General features: G+C 45.3%; 2 protein-coding genes across 3 annotated transcripts in view; one reads left to right on the forward strand and one right to left on the reverse strand.

Moving 5' to 3' along the window:
• snx3 (sorting nexin 3) overlaps positions 1 to 292 on the reverse strand; it is a 51596-nt gene extending 51304 nt beyond the window's left edge. Inside the window, exon 1 of the mRNA XM_070885648.1 lies at positions 47 to 292. Coding sequence (XP_070741749.1) covers positions 47 to 208 — 162 coding nt within the window. The 5' untranslated portion in view covers positions 209 to 292. The remainder of the gene's footprint in view (positions 1 to 46) is intronic.
• afg1lb (AFG1 like ATPase b) overlaps positions 270 to 24851 on the forward strand; it is a 206567-nt gene continuing 181985 nt past the window's right edge. The window contains exon 1 of one of the 2 annotated variants that reach the window (XM_070885646.1): positions 270 to 516. In XM_070885646.1, coding sequence (XP_070741747.1) covers positions 453 to 516 — 64 coding nt within the window. In that variant the 5' untranslated portion in view covers positions 270 to 452. Of the gene's footprint in view, positions 517 to 5588; positions 5630 to 24851 lie in introns of those variants that run through there. The other variant, XM_070885647.1, reaches the window with a different exon arrangement.

A 24851-nucleotide genomic window follows, 5' to 3' on the forward strand; every position in this document is an offset into this window, starting at 1 on the left:
CCACCCTCGTCCTCCTCGCACCAGGCGGCCTGTCGCTCCTCCTCACCTTGATCCGGACCTCGTACGTGGTGTAGCGCTGCCTGCCCACCCCCATCGTCTGCGGGGTGCCCACGTCGATCTCCAGGAAGTTGCTGGGGGGCCCGTAGGCGTCGTTAAGGTTCTGGGGCTTGGCCAACAGCCGCCGAGTGTCGGGCACAGCTTCAGCCATCTTGTTTTTTTGTCCTCCTCGCTGGGGCTCGCTGTCGGCGCCGCTGACGTTCCTTGTTATCCTCGATCAGCTGCTCGTCAACTGACAGCGAGGCGGGGTCTCCGCCGTCGCGGTGGGGCCTGGGACTTGTAGTTCCAGCCCGGAGGCGCTCTCAGGCTACGAGGTGCGCCGGAACAGATGGGCGGACTACAGTTCCCAGGGGGTCGCCCGGTCAGAGCAACGTCTGCGCTTCGCAAACCAGGTGATGGACATTAACGCCCCAGATCAACTTGTCGAGGAGCCAACGAGGCAGTTATTGTATTTTATATGTATGTATGGAGTTTGTGTTTAAGGTTTATTTGGATTAACTAAAACGCACATTTGCAATAGCATAATCAAGGCAAAATGAAAACTGACCTCAACTGACACCTTTAATCATAGTTCTGAAGAACATATAATAGATGTGATAAATGTCATTGATTACGAAATTGGTTTGCAAGCTATGTAACCTTTGCTGATCGTAAATGGCACTCCGATCCCTTCCCTATGTTGACAGCTCTGTAATACATGTAATATTCCTAAAACATAACAGTAGATTATATCACTAATTGACACCAAACACATATTCATGCAAATCCATGTGATTACCCGATCTGGAAACTTCTACCGACAAGGGAAGGAAAACGATAATAGAAAAACTTATTAAATGTTGCTAACACTTTGGGTCCAAGCAGTAAACCCTATAGTTGTTAGAGTCAGAGGAATTGCAGCACGAAAAGAAGGCCACTGGCCCATTGCTAGCTCTTCGACTGTGACGATGCACTGACATAGAAACATAGAAAATAGGTGCAGGAGTAGGCCATTCGGCCCTTCGAGCCTGCACCACCATTCAATAAGATCAAGACTGATCATTCACCTCAGTACCCCTTTCCTGCTTTCTCTCCATACTCCTTGATCCCTTTAGCCGTCAGGACAATATCTAACTCCCTTTTGAATATATCTAATGAACTGGCATCAACAACTCTCTGCGGTAGAGAATTCCAGAGGTTAACAACTCTGAGTGAAGACGTTTCTCCTCATCTCGGTCCTAAATGGCTTACCCCTTGTCCTTAGACTGTGAACCCCCGGTTCTGGACTTCCCCAACATTCTTCCTGCATCTAAATTGTCCAGTCCCCTCAGAATTTTATATGTTTCTATGGGATTCCCTCTCATTCTTCTAAACTCCAGTGAATAAAGGCCCAGTCGATCCAGTCTCTCCTCATTTGTCAGTCCTGCCATCCCGGGAATCAGTCTGGTGAACCTTCGCTGCACTCCCTCAATAGCAAGAACGTCCTTCCTCAGATTAGGAAACCAAAACTGAACACAATATTCCAGGTGAGGCCTCACCAAGGCCCTGTACAACTGTATTAAGACCTCCTTGCTCCTATACTCAAATCCCCTAGCTACGAAGGCCAACACTTTGGTGGTAAAAACAGAGAGACAGACTATTATCTGAATGGTGACAGATTAGGAAAAAGGGAGGTGCAACGAGACCTGGGTGTCATGGTACATCAGTCATTGAAGCTTGGCATGCAGGTACAGCAGGTGGTTAAGAAAGCAAATGGCATGTTGGCCTTCATAGCGAGGGGATTTGAGTACAGGGGCTGGGAGGTGTTACTACAGTTGTACAGGGCCTTGGTGAGGCCACACCTGGAGTATTGTGTACAGTTTTGGTCTCCTAACTTGAGGAAGGACATTCTTGCTATTGAGAGAGTGCAGCGAAGGTTCACCAGGCTGATTCCCGGGATGGCGGGACTGACATATCAAGAAAGACTGGATCAACTGGGCTTGTATTCACTGGAGTTCAGAAGAATGAGAGGGGATCTCATAGAAACGTTTAAAATTCTGACGGGTTTAGACAGGTTAGATGCAGGAAGAATGTTCCCAATGTTGGGGAAGTCCAGAACCAGGGGTCACAGTCTAAGGATAAGGGGTAAGCCATTTAGGACCGAGATGAGGAGAAACTTCTTCACCCAGAGAGTGGTGAACCTGTGGAATTCTTTACCACAGGAAGTTGTTGAGGCCAATTCACTAAATATATTCAAAAAGGAGTTAGATGTAGTCCTTACTACTAGGGGGATCAAGGGGTATGGCGAGAAAGCAGGAATGGGGTACTGAAGTTGCATGTTCAGCCATGAACTCATTGAATGGCGGTGCAGGCTCGAAAGACCGAATGGCCTACTCCTGCATCTATTTTCTATGTTTCTATGTTTGTGTCATTTGCCTTCTTCACCACCTGCTATACCTGCATGCCAACTTTCAATGACTGATATACCATGACACCCAGGTCTCATTGCACCTCTCCTTTTCCTAATCTGCCACCATTCAGATAATATTCTGCCTTCATTTTTTCCCCCAAAGTGGATAACCTCACATTTATTCACATTATACTGCATCTGCCATGCATTTGCCTAACCTGTCCAAGTCACCCTGCAGCCTCTTAGCATTCTCCTCACAGCTCACACCACCACCCAGCTTAGTGTCGTCTGCAAACTTGGAGCTATTACACTCAATTCCTTCATCTAAATCATTGATATATATTGTAAATAGCTGGGGTCCCAACACTGAGCCCTACGGCACCCCACTAGTCACTACCTGCCATTCTGAGAACGACCCGTTTATCCCTACTCTCTGCTTCCTGTCTGCCAACCAGTTCTCTGTCCACGTCAATATATTACCCCCAATACCATGTGCTTTAATTTTGTACACTAATCTCTTGTGTGGGACCTTGTCAAAAGCCTTTTGAAAGTGCAAATACACCACATCCACTGGTTCTCCCTTTTCCACTCTACCAGTTACATCCTCAAGACATTCTAGAAGATTTGTCAAGCATGATTTCCCTTTCATAAATCCATGCTGATTTGGACCGATCCTGTCACTGCTTTCTAAATGCGCTGCTATTTCATCTTTAATAATTGATTCCAACATTTTCCCCACCACTGATAACCAGTCTATAATTACCCGTTTTCTCTCTCCCTCCTTTTTTAAAAAGTGGTGTTACATTAGCTACCCTCCAGTCCATAGGAACTGATCCAGAGTCGATAGACTGTTGGAAAATTATCACCAATGCATCCACTATTTCGAGGGCCACTTCCTTAAGTACTCTGCGATGCAGGCTATCAGGCCCTGGGGATTTATCGGCTTTCAATCCCATCAATTTCCCGAACACAATTTCCTGACTAATAAGGATTTCCTTCCCAACACCGTTCTTCCTTCTCTCTAGACTCTCGGTCCCCTAGTATTTCCAGAAGGTATTTGTGTCTTCATGAAGACAGAACCAAAGTATTTATTCAATTGGTCTGCCATTTCTCTGTTCCCCATTATAAATTCACCTGATTCTGACTGCAAGGGACCTACTGTTGTGTATGAATAAAGAGTCTGACGAGATACTGTGACCTCTTTCCCAGCCAGCTTCTGCCGAGCAGCGTGGGACCATCGCCCGGTACCACCCAGAGTGGTAGCTTGTGCACCATTCCATCGTAGGAGACCTTTACGGTCGCACTGCCGATTACAGGAATCAGTTCTTTCGTGTAAGTTCTTAGTTTCGTCCGAACTGGAATTAAGACTGGCTTTGAGGCCTTGTTTCACCACAACCTTTTGAAAGTCTTTTTGCCCATGATGGACTGGCTCGCACCCGTATCCAGCTCCATTGACACCGGGAGTCCATTTAGTTCAACATTCAGCATTATCGGGGGACAATTCGTGGTGAATGTGTGCACCCCATGTACCTCTGCCTCCTCGATCTGAGGCTCTGGTCTGTTGTGATCTTCCGTAGATCTGTTCTCCTCTGCAATATGGTGGTTTTCAGGTTTAACAGACTTTGCAGCTTGCCTGCACGCTCGTGGAGGTGTCCCATTGTTCCACACCCCTTGCAAACGTACTCTTTGAATCGGCATGAATGGAAACAATGATCACCCCCGCAGCGCCAACAAGGTGTTAATGGCCTTGCATTCATCACCCTTGATGGTGGACTCTGAGACATCTGCGGACGTGTAGTTGCAGGCATGTGTGACCTGCCCTGTACGTTACGCTTCGAAAACAACATCACTTTGTTCACAGTACTTGTAGCAGCACTTGTGTGCTGAGAGATTGCTTTGTATTGTCACTGGTGGCAATGAACGTCTGGGCTATCGCTATGGCCTTACTCAAAGTTGGGCTCTCTGCAGTCAAAAGTTTGCGAAGGAGAGTTTCGTGGCCAATGCCAAGTGTGAAAAAGTCTCCGAGCATGTGCTCCAAATGTCCTTCAAATTCATAATGTCCTGCAAGGCGTCTTAGCTCGGCGACATAACTCGCCACTTCCTGGCCTTCAGACCTTTTGTAGGTGTAGAACCGATACCTCGCCATCAGAATGCTTTCCTTCAGGTTCAAATGCTTTCAGGCCAATGTGCACAAATCGTCGTATGATTTCTCCGTGGATTTCGCTGGAGTGAGCAGATTCTTCATGAGGCCATACGTTGGAGCCCCACAGACGGTGAAGAGGATCGCCCTTCATTTGGCAGTGCTCTCTTCCCCATCTAGCTCGTTGGCCATGAAGTATTGGTCGAGTTGCTCCACAAAAGTTTCCCAATCATCTCCCTCCGAGAATTTCTCCAGGATGCCCACTGTTCTCTGCATCTTTGGGTTCGCTATCTATCTCGTCGCCAGTTGTAGAGTATGGAGAAAGAATCTGACGAGATACTGCGAGCTCAAAATAAATTGTGACAGTCTTTTATTGCAGGTCTCCAGAGTGCCTCTCCAACCTGCGGAGCCTCCTTAAATACCTGTGCTCCCAAGGGATTATGGATCCCTTGCGACTCCAGGGGATGAGCCCTCTGGTGGCTGTACAGAGTAAATACAAGTTTACATATATAACACTCTCGCCCTGAGTTCCGTCTCATATTCTCTACTCCTTCAATTGTGGTTTGCTGAGCATCCCCTGCTATCGGCAGCATAGCCTTCAGTCACCTTCCACTCACTGCAATTCATTGCTTAAATCCCTCCTCCTTGCTACATCCTTTGCCACCTTCAAAAGCTCCCTTAAAATCTACTTCAAACACACACTTGACCATCTTTCTGAATGTCATCTGACTTGGGCCACACTCCCAACTGTCAAGTAACTTGAGTTGTTTTGCTATTTTAAAGGTGTTATATAAATGTAAATTGTTGTTATTCTTGTTCTCCACAGCAGAATAGTTGGCCAGCATTTACTGTCATGCTCACACACAATAATGGGCATTTGGGCAAGGTACAACTGATATGCATGGAAGCATGTCCCAGTGAGAAATTCAACACATTCAAGAGAATGGGAGAAATTGAGGGGTGAGAGGATCAGGTCAGAAAATGATGCAAAAAAATGAAGAAAAAAGACTGGAGGAAGAGGACATTATGCAATGTGAAAATCGTGATTGTACAGTGACTGGGAGGTGCAGTATGTTGGAATCTAATCTAAACTGATAAATGGAAGTCTCATTTGTCTGTTGTCTGTAAGAGTCCTACATTAAAGGAGCCTCATACACAACAACAACTTACATTTCTATAGCATCTTTAACACATTTTAATCGCATAATATTCCTGTGAAGCGCCTTGTGACGTTTCACTATGTTAAAGGTGCAATGTAAATACAAGTTGTTGTTGTTATAGTCGAAAACATCCTAAAGCTCTTCGTGGAGATAAGAGGAGAAATGGATGATGAGCCAAAGAATAGATTAGGAGGGATGACCAAAGGCTTGGTCAAAGGTAGGTTGAAAGGAGAGTCTTAAAGAAAGTGAGGGAGTTGGAATGGTCTAGGAAGGATTTCCAGGGAGTGCACCCTAGATAGCTGAAAGCACAGCCACAAACAGTGGGCAAAGGTAAGGCTGGGATTCACAAGAGGCTGGAGTCAGATGTACAGAGTGTTTGGGGAGTGTTCTTGGAATACAGAAGGTTGTTGAAATAGGGTGGAGTACGGCCATTTTAAAAATGGATGAGAATTTTTAATTTGAGGTGTTGAGGATCAGGTGCCAATATAGGTCAGTCAAGAAGGGAGTGATGGACGAGTCTGGAAGTTATAAAGATAGGTGTGACTGCTTCATCAGCAGATTTGTTGTGGCAAGGGTGGAGGCAGGCTGAGGAAGTGTCTGGGGAGTTGGAAGGAGCCACTTGCGGGGTACAGAGTTTCTGGTGGGAGCTAAAGACATTGGCATTGGTCTTCCCAATGTTTAGCTTGAGGAAGTTGTAGGTCATTCAGAACTGGATGTTGGACCAGTAATTTGACAGCACAGAGGCTGGGAAGTTTCAAGCTATGTAATGGAGAGGGAAAGATTTGAATGGTTTTATTTGCCAACTCCCCTGCTATCCTAACGGCATTTACTCATGCCAGGATATATTTCTACCGGTGACAGCAGCACCCCAGTACCAACGTGGGCCACTTCCTTTATCTCGGAAACCTCCTGTCAACAAGAGCAGGCATTGATGACGAGATCCAACACCGCCTCCATGTGCCAGTGCAGCCTTCTGCCGCCTGGGGAAAAGAGTGTTTGAAGACCAGGCCCTCAAAACTATCACCAAGCTCATGGTCTACAGGGCTTTAGTAATACCTGCCCTCCTGTATGGATCAGAAACATGGATCATGTACAACAGACACCTCAAGTCACTGGAGAAATACCACCAACAATGTCTCCGCAAGATTCTACATATCCCCTGGGAGGACAGACGTACCAACATTAGCGTCCTCGTCCAGGCCAACATCCTCAGCATTGAAGCACTGACCACACTTGATCTGCTCCGCTGGGCAGGCCACATCGTTTGCATGCCAGACACGAGACTCCCAAAGCAAGCGCTCTACTCGGAATTCCTTCACGGCAAACGAGCCAAAGGTGGGCAGCGGAAACATTACAAGGACACCCTCAAAGCCTCCCTGATAAAGTGTGACATCCCTACTGACACCTGGGAGTCTCTGGCCAAAGACCGCCCTAAGTGGAGGAAGTGCATCTGGGAGGGCACTGAGCTCCTCGAGTCTCGTCGCTGAGAGCATGCAGAAATCAAGTGCAGGCAGTGGAAAGAGCGTGCGGCAAACCAGTCCCACCCACCCCTTCCTTCAACGACTATTTTTCCCACCTGTGGCAGAGACTGTGGTTCTTGTATTGGACTGTACAGCCACATAAGAACTCATGTTAAGAGTGGAAGCAAGTCTTCCTCGATTCCGAGGGACTGACTATGATGATGAGTACCATATCCATACAAGTGGCCATTTTTCATGTGTAAACTCTGATAGTGAGTAATTAACATTGAGGAGGCATTATACGTGCCAATTCTGTTCCACTATCCACACACTTTCTAGCAGGGGTCATGGGAAGCTGGAACCCTGCATAGATTTTCATATCCTTTGTCCAGGACTCTGGTCAGTTGTAGCATTCCTCCTGCTGCCTGAGCTGAGATAAATTCAGTCGGCAGCAGGAACCGAACCAAGGATCTTCCTCGTCTGCGTGGCTCAATACTACATTTGGCAGTGTATTTACAAACTGAGTCACTGGGGGAGCTTCTGCATGTCATATTTTACACACATAGAATATACAGCACAAAAACAGGCTATTCAGCCCAACCAGTCCATGCCGGCGTTTAAGCTCCACTCGCGCCTCCTCCCATCCTTCCTCATCTAACTTTATCAGCATAACCATCTATTCCCTTCTCCTTCATATGCTTATCTAGCCGTACCTTAAATACATCTATACCATTCACTTCAAACAATCCCTGTGGTAGTGAGTTCCACATTCTCACTATTCTCTGGGTAAAGAAGTTTCTTCTGAATTCCCTATTTGATTTCTTGGTGACTATCCTATATTGATTGGCTCTAGTTATGCTCTTCCCCACAAATGGAAACATTCTCTCTGTGTCTATTGTATCAAACCCTTTCATAATTTTAAAGACCTCTATTAGGTCAACCCTCAGCCTTCTCTTTTCAAGAGAAAAGACACCCAGTCTGTTCATTCTTTCCTGATAGGTATCACCTCACATTTCTGGTATCATCGTTGTAAATCCTTTTTCCACCCTCTCCAGTGCCTCCATATTCTTTTTATAATATAGTGATCAGAATTGTATGCAGTACTTCCAAATTTTTATCAGAATTCAGAGTGTGTAACTTGTATTAGGCTCCCCGTCCCCCATATCATACATTGACTGAGAAGGTGATAAGAATGGACCCGTGGCTCTTCTTGTGGCACTTCTTGTGTGTACTGACCGTGTGGTAACCAGGTTCAAATACATGAGCTATCTCTCTTATTACAATTGCCTTCAGCTATACTTGTTATTGATATGAGACTCAATGCATAAAAAGACGATTAATTTATCCTCTAAACTTTTTCAGGAGTTGACATTTAGCGGCTGTCTTAGGGAAGGAAGGACTTGCACTCATAGTGCTTCATTACATCTCTCAGAAATATCCCAACGTGCTTGACATGAATTTCTTGAGCATAGTCACTGTTGTTTTGTGCACAGCGAGATCCTACAAATTGCAATTGAATAAATGACCAGTTAATCCGTTTCTTCTTAATTGTAAAAGGAATGTTGACTAGAACTCCCTACTCTTTTTACAAAAAGGGCCATGGGATCTTTAAAAGAGACAAATTTGGGTTTCGATTTAATATCTTATACAAACTACTTCAATTTTAACCGTGCAGCACTTGCCAACCAATGCTGTGACTTCTAATCTAAAATGCAACTAAGTGAGCTAAGGACGTAAATAACATGCTTTACCTATTGTCCAATTTCTGTTTTGCGGACCTACGCAATGTCTCATCCAAGGGACAGCACTTCCAACAATGCAGCGTTTCCTCAGTACTGAACTCACTGTATTATCAGTCCAGATCATGTGCTGAAGTGGGGCTTCAACCCATAACCTTCCAGTTCAGAGGCGAGAGTGTGACCAACTGAGCTAAAATAACACTACACCATTCAGAGGATGAAAATTGAGTCTTATACTCAATTAGTCTACCATAATGATGATTGATTTTTTTCTAGGACGGAAGCTAACTCTAATCCTATTGAATAAACTGGAACTATGTAAGGTCAGTACAGGAAATACTGTGACTAATTGCTTTAATGTTTAAGTAAAGAAAGGCTGTTTTCCGATCCGTAAGACTATGTGTATCACAACTGCGCCGTCAGGTTTTATTGGTCTGGTACAAAAGCAGTAACTGTGTGAATATTACTGGTCACATCTTACATCATTGAAATGTACAGTTCATATTGTTACTTCAGATAAGTACCAGCACAATCCCAGCAGCTTCATTCTACTTCTCCTTTCAGCTTGTTTCATGGATCTCTCTTTCATTGTTGTGATCCTTGGTCTTGTGTCCATGCGGCACTACTTGAACGGAAAATGACTGAGTAAGAATCTTACAGATAAATCTGCACCTTTTTATAAATCTGGCTTCTTGAGCATCCCTGATTTCAATCACTCCACCATTGGTGGCCATGCCTTCAGCTGCCAAGGCACTAAGCTCTGGAATTCCCTCCCTAAACCTCTCCACCTCTCTTTCCTCCTTTAAGACGCTCCTTAAAACCGACCTCTTTGACCTTTTGGTCATCAGCCCTAATATCTTCTTATGTTGCTCAGTGTCAAACTTTGTTTTATAACACTACTGTGAAGCGCCTTGGGACATTTTACTACATTAAAGGCACTATATAAATACAAGTTGTTGTTGGTGTCGATTCTCTGCATCTTTTCTAGCAGGAGATACAGAAGTTAATGTTCCAGAAACAAACTCAAGATCCTAAAGATAACTCACACAGTAAGACAAAACATGGGAAACATATGAGATAGAAAGTATCAAGTCTGCACAGCAGGGAACTTCTGTGTGGGGAATTAAAAAAATAACAAACATTGATCCAGTTGGTAATATTGACAAATCTATGGATAAAACATGTAAAAGGAGTATCTGAGATTCAGGTATTTGACCAACAATGTAGTAGGGATTTCTGGAATACAGTTTTTTTTTCTATTATCGGAAGGTACTGATCATCCTAGGAAACGGTTCCACGGTCACGGCAGTCCTCCAGTTCCCAAGTGGCCTTGTGCTCGTATTCACAGTGAATATCAACAGGATATATGACTAAGGGGCCATTAAAACTCAACTGGATCCTGTCCTGACCAGCAACAATACATACATACCTGACAGCAAAGGTCACCAGATAGTAATCAAGAGTGGGAACCCTGTTTAATTTTTCCCCACCCCTGCCTGGGTTATGTTGAGGCGAGCTATAATCCTCACTGCTGCTGCAGTTGAGATTCCAGCTCTGTAAGATCTCAGTGATTTTGGCTTGGAGTGGATAGACTTGGAGACTTTGAAGCAGGGGGTAAAGGAAAGCTCTGTAATCCAACACATAATAAAAACATTACATTTGTGGAAACAAGCCAGGCAGTGTGTGGTGCCTATTGAAATCAAGAGGCTCATGGATTACTCAGGCGATAGAAGACAGCTTTTGAAAGTACAGAATTAATAATGAATACTCTATAGAAACGAATGTCAGGAGCCCATAAACTGTTGCTAATGCTTGTTTTAATGCTGAGCTTTGAAAATGAACACCAATTTCACTACCTATCTGAATGAGGAAACAATATTTTTCAGAGGAATTTACATCCTTCAAATCTCCTTCAAACTGATAATGGATGTGAATCCAAAATGTCAGTAGTAACCTTACATTCCTCATTGAAAATATGTATAAAATGAACATGTGGGAAAAACTACTGCTGGACCTGAATAAGAAAGATGCTTTATGTTTAACGAGGGGCAGCACTAACTCCTCAGACAGTAATCCTCCTTCATTCTGAGCAATGACCACATACTGACCCTTTCTGTGTGAAATAACCTTCAACTATACTTTGAATAATCTAGCTGCATTGATTCTGTAAATTGTAAAGGCAGTAAAGCATTGTTTATTGGTTTCACTGTATATGGACATAGAAAATGTAAATCTGCCCTTTATTTCAACATAATGAAGAAAATTCCTTCATCGGGTCCCAACTTTCCTTTCCTGTGCATAAGCACAAAAAGAGGTGCAAAATTGGAAAGGGTTGAAAAAGCACTCCAACCTGTGTCTATCCAGACAAACATTATATAAAACAAAAATGCAAAAATGAAATGTAGACGCATTTAGAAGTTTGTAGAATTGTAGAACGTACAGCACTGAAAGCAGCCATTCAGCCCATCATGTCGGTGTCAGTGCTATCTCTTCAACTGGAGCTATCTACTCTATTCTCATTTCTCTGCCCTTTCTCTATATCGTTTTATATGATTGCTGTGGATAAAGGAGAACCAGAATGTGGTGTATTTGGACTTCCAGAAGGCATTTGACAAGGTGCCACATTAAAGGTTACTGTACAAGATAAAAGTTCACAGGGTTGGGAGTAATATATTAGCATGGATAGAGGATTGGCTAACTCACAGAGAACAGAGAGTCGGTATAAATGGTTCATTCTCTGGTTGGCAACCAGTAACCAGTGGGGTGCCTCAGGAATCAGTGCTGGGACCCCAACTATTTACAATTTATATTAATGACTTGGAAGAAGGGACTGAGTGTAACGTAGCCAAGTTTGCTGACGATACAAAGATGGGAGGAAAAGCAATGTGTGACGAGGACACAAAAAATCTGCAAAAGGACATAGACAGGCGAAGTGAGTGGGCAAAAATTTGGCAGATGGAGTATAATGTTGGAAAGTGTAAGGTCATGCAGTTTGGCAGAAAAAAAAAAGCAAGTTATTATTTAAATGGAGAAAGATTGCAAAGTGCCACAGTACAGTGGGACCTGGGGTACTTTTGCATGAAACACAAAAGGATAGTATGCAGGTACAGCAAGTGATCAGGTAGGCCAATGGTATCTTGGCCTTTATTGCAAAGGGGATGGAGTATAAAAGCAGGGAAGTTTTGCTACAATTATACAAGGTTTTGGTGAGGCCACACCTAGAGTACTGCATGCAGTTTTGGTTTCCATATTTATGAAAGGATATACTTGCTTTGGAGGCAGTTCAGAGAAGGTTCACTAGGTTGATTCCGGAGATGAGGGGGTTGACTTATGAGGAAAGGTTGAGTAGGTAGGGCCTCTACTCATTGGAGTTCAGAAGAATGAGAGGTGATCTTATCGAAACATATAAGATTATGAGGGGGCTTGACAAGGTGGATGCAGAGAGGATGTTTTCACTGATGGGGGAGACTAGAACTAGAGGTCATGATCTTAGAATAAGGGGCCGCCCATTTAAAACAGAGATGAGGAGAAATTTCTTCTCTCAGAGGGTTGTAAATCTGTGGAATTCGCTGCCTCAGAGAGCTGTGGAAGCTGGGACATTGAATAAATTAAGACAGAAATAGACAGTTTCTTAAACGACAAGGGGATAAGGGGAGAGGGCGGGGAAGTGGAGCTGAGTCCATGATCAGATCAGCCATGATCTTATTGAATGGCAGAGCAGGCTCGAGGGGCCGTATGGCCGCCTTCTGTTCCTATTTCTTATGTTCTTTTCAAATACTTATCCAATTCCCTTTCTAATCACGTGAGAGCTTGTGCCTTAACAGCCACTAATGTTCGAATAACAGTGTGAAATTATTCTAACATTGAAACATAGAAAATAGGTGCAGGAGCAGGCCATTAGGCCCTTCGAGCCTGCACCACCATTCAATATGATCATGGCTGATCATGCAACTTCAGTACCCCACTCCTGCCTTCGCTTCATATCCCCCGATCCCTTTAGCCGTAAGGGCCACAACTAACTCCCTTTTGAATGAACTGGACTCAACAACTTTCTGTGGTAGAGAATTCCGTAGGTTCACAATTCTCTGAGTGAAAAAGTTTCTCCTCATCTCGGTCCTGGATGGCTTACCACTTATCCTTAGACTGTGACCCCTGGTTCTGGACTTCCCCAACATCGGGAACATTTTTCCTGCATCTAACCTGTCCAATCCCGTCAGAATTTTATATGTTTCTATAAGATCCCCTCTCATGAATATAAGCCTAGTCGATCCAGTCTTTCTTCATATGTCAGTCCTGCCATCCCAGGAATCAGTCTGGTGAACCTTCGCTGCACTCCCTCAATAGCAAGAATGTCCTTCCTCAGATTAGGAGACCAAAACTGCACACAATATTCAAGGTGTGGTCTCACCTAGGCCCTGTACAACTGCAGGAAGACCTCCCTGCTCCTATACTCAAATCCTCTCGCTATGAAGGCTAACATGCCATTTACTTTCTTTATTGCCTGCTGTACCTGCATGCCTACTTTCAATGACTAATGTACCATGACACCCAGGTCTCGTTGCACCTCCACTTTTACTAATCTGTCACCATTCAGATAATAATCTGTGTTATATCTTTAGATGCTCTGATAATGACTCCACGAGGCAATGTGTTGTACTTGAACTGTAGTGACCTTGGTCCTTTATTGATAACTCCAGAGTGAGGATCACACGTGGTGGGCTGCCTTTTATACTAGGCCAGGCACACCTGTACAGGTAACCTGCAAGTCTCACACTGCGGTGCCCTCTGGTGGCACACCTTGTAATAGTACAAGCAGTAACCATGTAGGATACATGACATCACTCTCCCCCAAGCCTTTCGTGCAAATCGCCTCTGCATTGACTGTGCTCTGGGCTTAGCTCTATCTGGTTGACCCTTGGCGGGTCGTTTCTATCTTGGGTGAGTGGTTGGTGTTTTGTTGGCAGTAGAGTGCTGGTGGTTTCTGTTTGTGTGTCCATGACCACTCCATTCTCTTCCCCCCCCAACCCCTGCACATATAGATTATGCCGGAGGCTCATTACATTCATATACATTCAAGTCCAGAAAAAAAAGTTTGCACTAACAGCATTACATTTGTGGTTCAGTTGTGAGGCAAGTACATTTGACTAGTGAGATACATTCTTGATACGTAATGGGGATCGGTAACCAGTGTGTAAGGACAAGCTAGTTCCAGAACTGCTGGATGGTGTCCAGGTAGTCTGGTGGCGGCGCGGTGCCCACTGCTGGCAGTGGGAACCCGGTTGCCTCAAGTTGCTTGCTCTCGGGGCTTTTGCCGTTGCTCCTCGCGTCAGGCAGGATCACAGATGCTTGTGACCTCCCTGTCCTTTCTTTGCACCCTGGGTCACTGCTGCTCCCTGAGGAGCTGTCATCTAACAGTGCACAGGGAACTGCTGACTCACTAGCCTGGGCATTGTTTGGCTTGGGATCCTGGCTGGTCCCGGTCCCCTTTGGGAGAACTGTTGTGGGTGATCCTTCGTTCCCGGGTATGGCCTTGGTGGTGGTGGGGTCTGGGGGCTGCGCCTTAGCACAGTTTGCTCTTTCAGGCTCATGGCGGTTGGTGCCATCGGGTGCCTGAAAGGTAGAGCTAATCAGGGGCAGGGTATCGTTACCGGTTCCGTTGCCTTCCGAGATCGCTTGCTCTGCAGCTCGTATTTATTGGCTGCTTATGGCCACATTCCATGGTGCATAACACTGGTCGCAGGGATGTAGGCTACTACATTGGGTAGCTCGCTGGACCTGCGTGCTCCTGATGGGTGTCTGCCCGCTGCATTGACTGAGTGCAGTTGAAATCCTACATCGCACAACGTTTCGTTACTCATTGTAAATAACCTGTAGCTACGATCACGATCGCGAGCCTTTTCTTTGCTTATTGCATGTACACAACGCTGATCATCAATTTCACTTCTTACATCTAACTCACAGTTGCGCTTACATTGAGACTCGTCTTTGCTTATTGCATGTACACAATTCTGATCATCAGTTGCACATTTTACATCTAACTCACATTGCTCTTACGTTGTTTGAAAATATGGAACTGTCCCTTTAAGTGTGGTGGGTTGCAGGCCTCCTTTAACAGAGCCTTGACATCTTTACCCCAGTCTTCTTCTCCATTTGGTGCCATGTGTTGCTCAATCAGCGCTGCACCTCGTGATCTGGCCGCCGCCATCTTTTTCTTCAGCGTATCACCTCGTGATTTGGCCGACATCTTTCCTCCATCCACGATGTCGACTGGGGTGATCCTCTTCTCCCTCGGTTCTGCCACCGAAGCTGGGAAGTCGCCTTTGAATCCAATTTTCTTCCTCCGGAGTCCTGCCACTGGAGCCTGGAAGGTGCGTTCGGGTCGTCTCAGTTGGATCATCTCTACGCAGTCGTGCTGGGCGGTCTGTGCCTTGGGTGCTGTGCTGGTCTGCTCTCTGGTGCCGGGTCCACCCTCAGGTGAGGGCTTGCTTTGCATCCTAGTGCGGAAGACGTCAATCGCTGGAGGAGTGAAATCTTCCTAATTCCAATGGATCTTCTACATCCATCTTCTTCCGAGGAGCGTTGGTCCACCACCTGCAACAATCCACAGTGGTAACTTGTGCACCGCGCCATCATGGAGTACCTTTACATCCACACTACCAACGACTGGGATAAGTTCATCGGTGTAGGTGCGCAGCTTTGCCTGAACCGGGACCAACTTGGGTCCTTCAGCTTGACTGTCCCATAGCCTCTCAAAGGCTTCTTCATTCATTATTAACTGGCTCGCCCCCGTGTCCACTTCCATTTATCTCGACTTTCATCCTCAAAGGGGAACACTCGGTGGTGCAGGTAAACATGCTATATACCTCATCTTGGGGCTGAGCTGCCTCTCTGCCTATTGTTTCACAATTCGTGCTGGATTCATGGCCATCTGCAGACACTTCATCAACAGAGTGAGTCATATTTCTTTAAACATTTGCTGGAGGTGGCTCTTTGTGCTGCAGCCTTTACACACATAGTCTTTAAAACGGCACTGGTGAGCCCTGTGATTCCCTCCGCAATGCCAGCATGGAGCTACTCAATTCGCCCTCCTCGACGGACTCTGAGTTAAGGGACTCGGGGGACCTGTTCTCTCTTCCGTGAGAAGGTTTGCGTTCCACAGTCCAGCCTCTAAAAGGCGCCACTCTGTGCACAGTACTTGCCGGGTTTGAGTCCTGAGGATGAGTCATCTGACTAGAGCCACAGGTCGAGGTCACAGAAACATAGAAACATAGACATAGAAAATAGGTGCAGGAGTAGGCCATTCAGCCCTTCTAGCCTGCACCGCCATTCAATGAGTTCATGGCTGAACATGCAACTTCAGTACCCACTTCCTGCTTTCTCGCCATACCCCTTGATCCCCCTAGTAGTAAGGACTTCATCTAACTCCCTTTTGAATATATTTAGTGAATTGGCCTCAACTACTTTCTGTGGTAGAGAATTCCACAGGTTCACCACTCTCTGGGTGAAGAAGTTTCTCCTCATCTCGGTCCTAAATGGCTTACCCCTTATCCTTAGACTGTGACCCCTGGTTCTGGACTTCCCCAACATTGGGAACATTCTTCCTGCATCTAACCTGACTAAACGCGTCAGAATTTTAAACGTTTCTATGAGGTCCCCTCTCATTCTTCTGAACTCCAGTGAATACAAGCCCAGTTGATCCAGTCTTTCTTGATAGGTCAGTCCCACCATCCCGGGAATCAGTCTGGTGAATCTTCGCTGCACTCCCTCAATAGCAAGAATGTCCTTCCTCAAGTTAGGAGACCAAAACTGTACACAATACTCCAGGTGTGGCCTCACCAAGGCCCTGTACAACTGTAGCAACACCTCCCTGCCCCTGTACTCAAATCCCCTCGCTATGAAGGCCAACATGCCATTTGCTTTCTTAACCGCCTGCTGTACCTGCATGCCAGCCTTCAATGACTGATGTACCATGACACCCAGGTCTCGTTGCACCTCCCCTTTTCCTAATCTGTCACCATTCAGATAATAGTCTGTCTCTCTGTTTTTACCACCAAAGTGGATAACCTCACATTCATCCACATTATACTTCATCTGCCATGCATTTGCCCACTCACCTAACCTATCCAAGTCACTCTGCAGCCTCATAGCATCCTCCTCGCAGCTCACACTGCCACCCAACTTAGTGTCATCCGCAAATTTGGAGATACTACATTTAATCCCCTCGTCTAAATCATTAATGTACAGTGTAAACAGCTGGGGCCCCAGCACAGAACCTTGCGGTACCCCACTAGTCACTGCCTGCCATTCTGAAAAGTACCCATTTACTCCTACTCTTTGCTTCCTGTCTGCCAACCAGTTCGCAATCCACGTCAGCACACTACCCCCAATCCCATGTGCTTTAACTTTGCACATTAATCTCTTGTGTGGGACCTTGTCGAAAGCCTTCTGAAAGTCCAAATATACCACATCAACTGGTTCTCCCTTGTCCACTTTACTGGAAACATCCTCAAAAAATTCCAGAAAATTTGTCAAGCATGATTTCCCTTTCACAAATCCATGCTGACTTGGACCTATCATGTCACCTCTTTCCAAATGCGCTGCAATGACATCCTTAATAATTGATTCCATCATTTTACCCACTACTGATGTCAGGCTGACCGGTCTATAATTCCCTGTTTTCTCTCCCTCCTTTTTTAAAAAGTGGGGTTACATTGGCTACCCTCCACTCGATAGGAACTGATCCAGAATCAATGGAATGTTGGAAAATGACTGTCAATGCAGCCGCTATTTCCTAGGCCACCTCCTTAAGTACTCTGGGATGCAGTCCATCAGGCTCAGGGGATTTATCGGCCTTCAATCCCATCAATTTCCCCAACACAATTTCCCGACTAATAAAGATTTCCCTCAGTTCCTCCTCCTTACTAGACCCTCTGACCCCTTTTATATCCGGAAGGTTGTTTGTGTCCTCCTTAGTGAATACCGAACCAAAGTACTTGTTCAATTGGTCTGCCATTTCTTTGTTTCCCGTTATGACTTCCCCTGATTCTGACTGCAGGGGACCTACGTTTGTCTTTACTAACTTTTTTCTCTTTACATATCTATAGAAACTTTTGCAATCCGCCTTAATGTTCCCTGCAAGCTTCTTCTCGTACTCCATTTTCCCTGCCCTAATCAAACCCTTTGTCCTCCTCTGCTGAGTTCTAAATTTCTCCCAGTCCCCGGGTTCGCTGCTATTTCTGGCCAATTTGTATGCCACTTCCTTGGCTTTAATACTATCCCTGATTTCTCTTGATAGCCACGGTTGAGCCACCTTCCCTTTTTTATTTTTACGCCAGACAGGAATGTACAATTGTTGTAGTTCATCCATGCGGTCTCTAAATGTCTGCCATTGCCCATCCACAGTCAACCCCTTAAGTATACTTCGCCAATCTATCCTAGCCAATTCACGCCTCATACCTTCAAAGTAACCCTTCTTTAAGTTCTGGACCATGGTCTCTGAATTAACTGTTTCATTCTCCATCCTAATGCAGAATTCCACCATATTATGATCACTCTTCCCCAAGGGGCCTCGCACAACGAGATTGCTAATTAATCCTCTCTCATTACACAACACCCAGTCTAAGATGGCCTCCCCCCTAGTTGGTTCCTCGACATATTGGTCTAGAAAACCATCCCTTATGCATTCCAGGAAATCCTCCTCCACCGTATTGCTTCCAGTTTGGTTAGCCCAATCTATGTGCATATTAAAGTCACCCATTATAACTGCTGCACCTTTATTGCATGCACCCCTAATTTCCTGTTTGATGCCCTCCCCAACATCACTACTACTGTTTGGAGGTCTGTACACAACTCCCACTAACGTTTTTTGCCCTTTGGTGTTCTGCAGCTCTACCCATATAGATTCCACATCATCCAAGCTAATGTCTTTCCTAACTATTGCATTAATCTCCTCTTTAACCAGCAATGCTACCCCACCTCCTTTTCCTTTTATTCTATCCTTCCTGAATGTTGAATACCCCTGGATGTCGAGTTCCCAGTCCTGATCATCCTGGAGCCACGTCTCCGTAATCCCAATCACATCATATTTGTTAACATCTATTTGCACAGTTAATTCATCCATCTTATTGCATGAATGCCTGGCTCTCAGAAATGGCCTTCTGCAGTGTGACTGTGGAATCTGCAGATAGTAGCTTACGAAGAAGGCCCTCATGGCCGATTCCAATGACAAAAATGTTCCACAGCGCTTCGGTCAGGTGGTTGTCGAAATCACATGGTGCCGCCAGCCTCCTGAGATCTGCAGCATATTTCACGATTTCCTCGCCTTCCGGCCATTGGTGCGTGTAAAACCGGTGTCTGGCTGTGAGGATGCTCTCTTTGGGCTTGAGTTGCTCTTGGATCAGCGTTACAAGCTCCTCGAACGTCTTGTTTTTTTTTTATCGTAGCCAATCTTTCCAATTCTTTGTCAGATCACAAACGCCAGAGGTCACCTTGCACACATCAAGGATCACCCTGCGCTAATGCTCTTAGCCAAAAGGCCTAGAGCCCAAGCACCGTTCCTGGAAGTACTGCAATACCAGGTTCGTGCCATGGAGGTGGATGGGTCAGCAACCCCACACACCTCCGTAGAGGTGGATGGGTCAAGCCACCCCACCCACCTCCTATTTTTTGGTTGTTGTCTTCGCTGGTGCCAGCAAGTCTCTGACGAGGCCATAGACAGTGGGCCTGCAACTAGTTAGCAGGATAGCTCTGCGCTTATAGGCCAGTGTGGCCGGATTGTCGCCTGCCAGGTCGTTTGCTGTGAAGAAATGGTCGAGCCTCTCCACAAAGGTGTCCCGATCATCACCATCGGCGAACTGCTGCAATGTACCAGGGGTAGCCATTTTTGCGTGAAGGTCCATAATCTCGTCGCTAATTGTTATGTCTTCAGATGCTCTGATAATGACTCCACGAGGCAATGTGTTGTACTTGAACTGTAGTGACCTTAGTCCTTTATTGATAATTCCAGAGTGAGGATCACACATGGTGGCCTGCCTTTTATACTAGGCCAGGCAAACCTCTACAGGTAACCTGCAAGTTTCCCACTGCGGTGCCCTCTGGTGGCACACCTTGTAATAGTATAAGCAGTAACCATGTAGGATACATGACAATCTGCCTTCCTGTTTTTGCCACCGAAGTGGATAACCTCACACTTAGCCACATTATACTGCATCTGCATGCATTTGCCCACTCACTAACCTGTCCAAGTCACCCTGCAGCCTCTTAGCATCCTCCTCACAGCTCACACTGCCAACCAGCTTAGTGTCTTCTGCAAACTTGGAGATATAACATTCTATTCCTTTGTCTAAATCATTAATATCTATTGTAAATAGTTGGGGTCCCAGCACTGAACCTTGCGGTACCCCACTACTCACTGCCTGCCATTCTAAAAAGGACCCGTTTATTCCCACTCTTTGCTTCCTGTCTGCCAACCACTTCTCTATCCACGTCAATACATAACCACCCTCTATGTTTTTCTAGTGACAATCCTCAGACTATGTTCCTGTTTTACTTACTTGTCAATCAATAGAAATAATATTTCACCATTCACCCTGTAAAATGTTTTTATTATTTTGATGTCAGCCATGGCTCAGATGCTGGCACCCTCTGAGTCACAAGGTTGTGGGTTCACGTCCCACTCCAGAGACTTGAGCACAAAAATCTAGGGAGTACTGCACTGTCTTTTGGATGAGACGTTAAACCAAGACTCCGTCTGCTCTCTCAGGTGGACTTAAAAGATCCCATGGCAGTATTGTGAAGAAGAACAGAGGAGTTATTTCTGGTACAAAAGCAAAATACTGCGGATGCTGGAATCTGGAATAAAAAGAGTTATTTCTGGTGTCCTGGCCAATATTTATTTCTGCATCAACATCACTAAACCAGATTACCTGCTCATTTGCTGCTTGTGGGAGCTTGCTGTGCGCAAATTGGTTGCCGCGTTTCCTACATTACAACGGTGACTACACTCCAAAAGTACTTAATTGGTTGTAAAGCACTTTGGGATGTCTGGTGCTCGTGAAAGCTGCTATATAAATTCAAGTCTTTCATTCTAAGCCTTTATTAAGTCTCTCTTCACTGTTTCTGTTCTAATTAAAAAGGCCACAATTTTTGAGTCTTTTTAACTATAACCTCTCATTCCAGGTATAGGCCTGGTGAATATTTACTTTCCTGTACTTTCCATGATTGTAATATCTTGCTATAATGAGCTGCCAGCTCTGCATGCATCATCATTATCATCATAGGCAGTCCCTCGGAATCGAGGAAGACTTGCTTCCATTCCTGAAGTGAGTTCTTTGGTGGCTGAATAGTCCAATACGAGAGCCACAGACTCTGTCACAGGTGGGACAGATCGTCATTGAGGGAAGGGGTGGGTGGGACTGGATTACCGCACGCTCTTTCCGCTGCCTGCGCTTGATTTCTGTATGCTCTTGGCGATGAGACTTGAGGTGCTCAGCGCCCTCCCGGATGCACTTCCTCCACTTTGGCCAGGGACTCCCAGGTGTCAGTCGGGATGACGCACTTTATCAGGGAGGCTTTGAGGATGTCCCTGTAACGTTTCCACTGCCCACCTTTGGCTTGTTTGCCATGAAGGAGCTCCGAGTAAAGCATTTGTTTAGGGAGTCTCATGTCTGGCATGCGAACTACGTGGCTTGCCCAGCGGAGCTATTCAAGTGTGGTCAGTGCTTCAATGCTGGGGATGTTGGCATGGATGAGGACACTGATGTTGGTGTGCATGTCCTCCCAGGGGATTTGTAGGATCTTAAGGAGACATCGTTGGTATGCAATACTCTAACTAACCAATGTCAAGTTCAACATATGGCAATTTTTATGGTCATTTTGTCTGGTTATCTGATATAGTGAATTCAACTTGCCATGCTGGAATTTGAACTCACAATCTCTGGATTGGTAGTCGAATACAGTAACCACTAGGTAATGCTTTATAATGACTTATCAGATTGCGCTAATTTTGTCATTAAAAGAATGTTCTTATCTTGGGCGTGGAAATTGTTCTTTAAAATTTGCAATCTGGGCTGTGTGCTCAGATTTCATCTGCTTGCGTAATTTCCCAATTCTTGTGAAGAAAAGTCTTTAAAGGGGCCATAATATGACACTTAGCACTTGAAATGTTGCCATTGTTATTTGCTTTGTAATGTGATTTGACTGGTTGAATTGTTTGACTGGTTATTTGACTGGTTGAAAACATAGAGCAGAAAAAGGATTAACTTCGAGGTGGGAGCTCCTGGAAGGATTTATTATTAATGTATGGAGGTGCAGTTCTGCAATAAACGTTTGAATTTAGACACCGAATCTCTTTGACAGCCTACAGCCCCAATTTTAACTTGGGGTTAGGAGCAAATGTGAGTAGTCCCACTCAGTTGGACAATGGAGGAGAACCATTGGAGGAGATTGATGTGGTCAGCTGTGTTAAAGGCTGCAGACAGGTCGAGAAGGATGAGGAAGGATAGTGCACTATGGTCCCAGTCACAGAGGATGCAATTTGGGACTTTGAATAGGGCCGGTTCATTGTTGTGGTAGGGGCAGAAACCTGATTGGAGAGGTTCAAACATGGAGTTGCGGGAAAGATGAGCACAGGTTTGTGAGGCAGCAACATGTTCAAGGACATTGGAAAGCAAAGGGAGGTTAAAGATGAAGTGATAGTTTGCAAGGACAAAGAGCTCAAGGTTTTTTTTTGAGGAGTGAGTGATGATGGCAAATTTGAAAGGGAATGGGGCAGTATCTGAGGAGTGGGAGCCATTTACAATATCAGCCGGCATGGGGGCCAGGAGTGAAAGTTGGGTGGTCAGTTGTTTAGGGATAATAGGGTGGGGGGAGCAGGAGATGGGTCTCATGAACAAGATGAGCTTAGAGAGGGAATGAGAAGACATGGGAGAGAATGCAGCAAAAGGTATGAGCTCTGGGCTAGGGCAGAGGGACTCCTTGGGGAAGTTTGGCTTAGTGGGAAAAGCGAAGGGAGGGAGTTCAGAGACAGCTGATCAGATTATCTCAATCTTAGTGATAAATAAGTCTGTGAGCGCTTAGTGCTGGAGGTGAGGATGGAGGAAGCAGGGCAGAAGGGTTTAAGGAGATGGTTGCTGGTGCAGAAGACGCTGGTAATTATCTTTCCATTCCAGGATGATCTTGGAGTAGTGATCAGTTTTGGCAGAGGAAATCAAGGCCCTATTGTGCTTAATGTGGTCAAGCCAGAACTGGCAATGAATGGCTAAACCAGTTATGCATTATGCATGTCAAGTCCTCTTGTACTTAAGGGAGTGAAGATAGGGTCTGTACAGGGGGAACAACCTGGGTGTGAGAGAGTTAAGGGTTTTACTGGGGACAAGGGCATCAAAGGTGGAGATGAGAGCGTGATTGAACAGATCGATAGCTGCAGACAGACTGCTGCAGAGCTCTTTAGTGAAGAAGAAAAGATTCAAGTTAGTTTAATCTTTTATTAAATTTGTGATTTTTGGTCCTGAACATAAAGACCAACCCTCACCCAGTGGAACAGTCTGCTTATTTGACAACTGTTGTGTTGGCCTGGTCTCCATTTAATCACTTTTGTGGCAAATAAAAGTTACATTATGTAGAATTACATGGAATCTACAGCTCAGGCAACACAAAAATATTCATAATTTTAAAGTCTGGTCTCCTCTTCAATGTTGTTTTAATCACACTTGGTTAATTTTCATGCCTAATTGAGAGGGAGAGGCGCTGGTAAACCCAAAATAAAGATCATAAAACAACTGCAGAAACACAACAGAGAATATCCATGTGAAAAGTTGTTATGTAAGTAATAACTCGATAAACTGAATACTGTAAACTCACTCAGGTGAAAACCTGGCTCAACTTTATTCGGGCCCAAAGTGCCCACATTACATGGTGGCTTGCTTTATACACCTTGCCCGCACACACGTGCGTACAGCCCAATGACCTCCGACATGGGCGCCCCCTGCATACATACATGACAACATCCCCCTTTAAGATTTTAGTAACAGTCTTTTTACAAGTTAAGTCAGTCCGGGGCTTTCTGCTCACGAATTGATCATTTCAGTTCAACTCCAGTTCTGGGCGAGCATTTTGAGTCAGTTATGACTGGAGGCTGAGTAGCCAATCTGATGGGACTGGCAATGACCATGTCAGAGATTGAAAGTCCAGATTCATCGATGATGGCGGAGTCCTCTGATGAATGAATATAGTTTGGTTGGTCACTGATCGTATCTTCCTCAACTTGTTCCAGTTCATCTGTGTGCCGCAGCTTTATCTGATCAACATGTTTCCTGCATGTTTGCCCATTTTTGAGCATGACAATAAACACTCTGTTACCCTCCTTGACCATAACAATACCGGCGACCCACTTGGGACCTTGATCATAATTTAGCACGTACACAGAATCGTTAACAGAGGTGTCGCGTGACACAGCAGCATGATCATGATACCACTGCTGATTTTGACGTCTGTTTCCAACACGATCGTTCAAGTCAGGATGGACGAGAAAGAGCTTGATCTTGAGACCTCTCTTCATCAATTCAGCAGGGGGGACCCCGGTAAGCGTGTGGGGTCTTGTCTTGTAACTAAGCAATATGCATGCCAAGCGAGTCTGCAGTTACAGATTTCATACTCTGCTTGATTGTTTGGACAGCACGCTCTGCTTGACCATTAGAAGCAGGTTTGAATGGTGCTGACCTCACATGTTTAATACCATTGAGTTTCATGAGCTCTTGAAACTCCAGACTTGTGAAGCAAGATCCATTGTCGCTCACAACGATGTCAGGCAGACCATGAGTAGCAAACATGACATGAAGGCTCTCAATGGTAGCTGTGGATGTACTGGATGTACTCTATCCACTTGGAATATGCATCTATCACAACAAAAAACATCTTACTTAGGAAAGG

Source organism: Pristiophorus japonicus, chromosome 7 (genome assembly GCF_044704955.1).
Source record: "Pristiophorus japonicus isolate sPriJap1 chromosome 7, sPriJap1.hap1, whole genome shotgun sequence".
In the NCBI taxonomy this organism is placed as follows: domain Eukaryota; kingdom Metazoa; phylum Chordata; class Chondrichthyes; family Pristiophoridae; genus Pristiophorus; species Pristiophorus japonicus.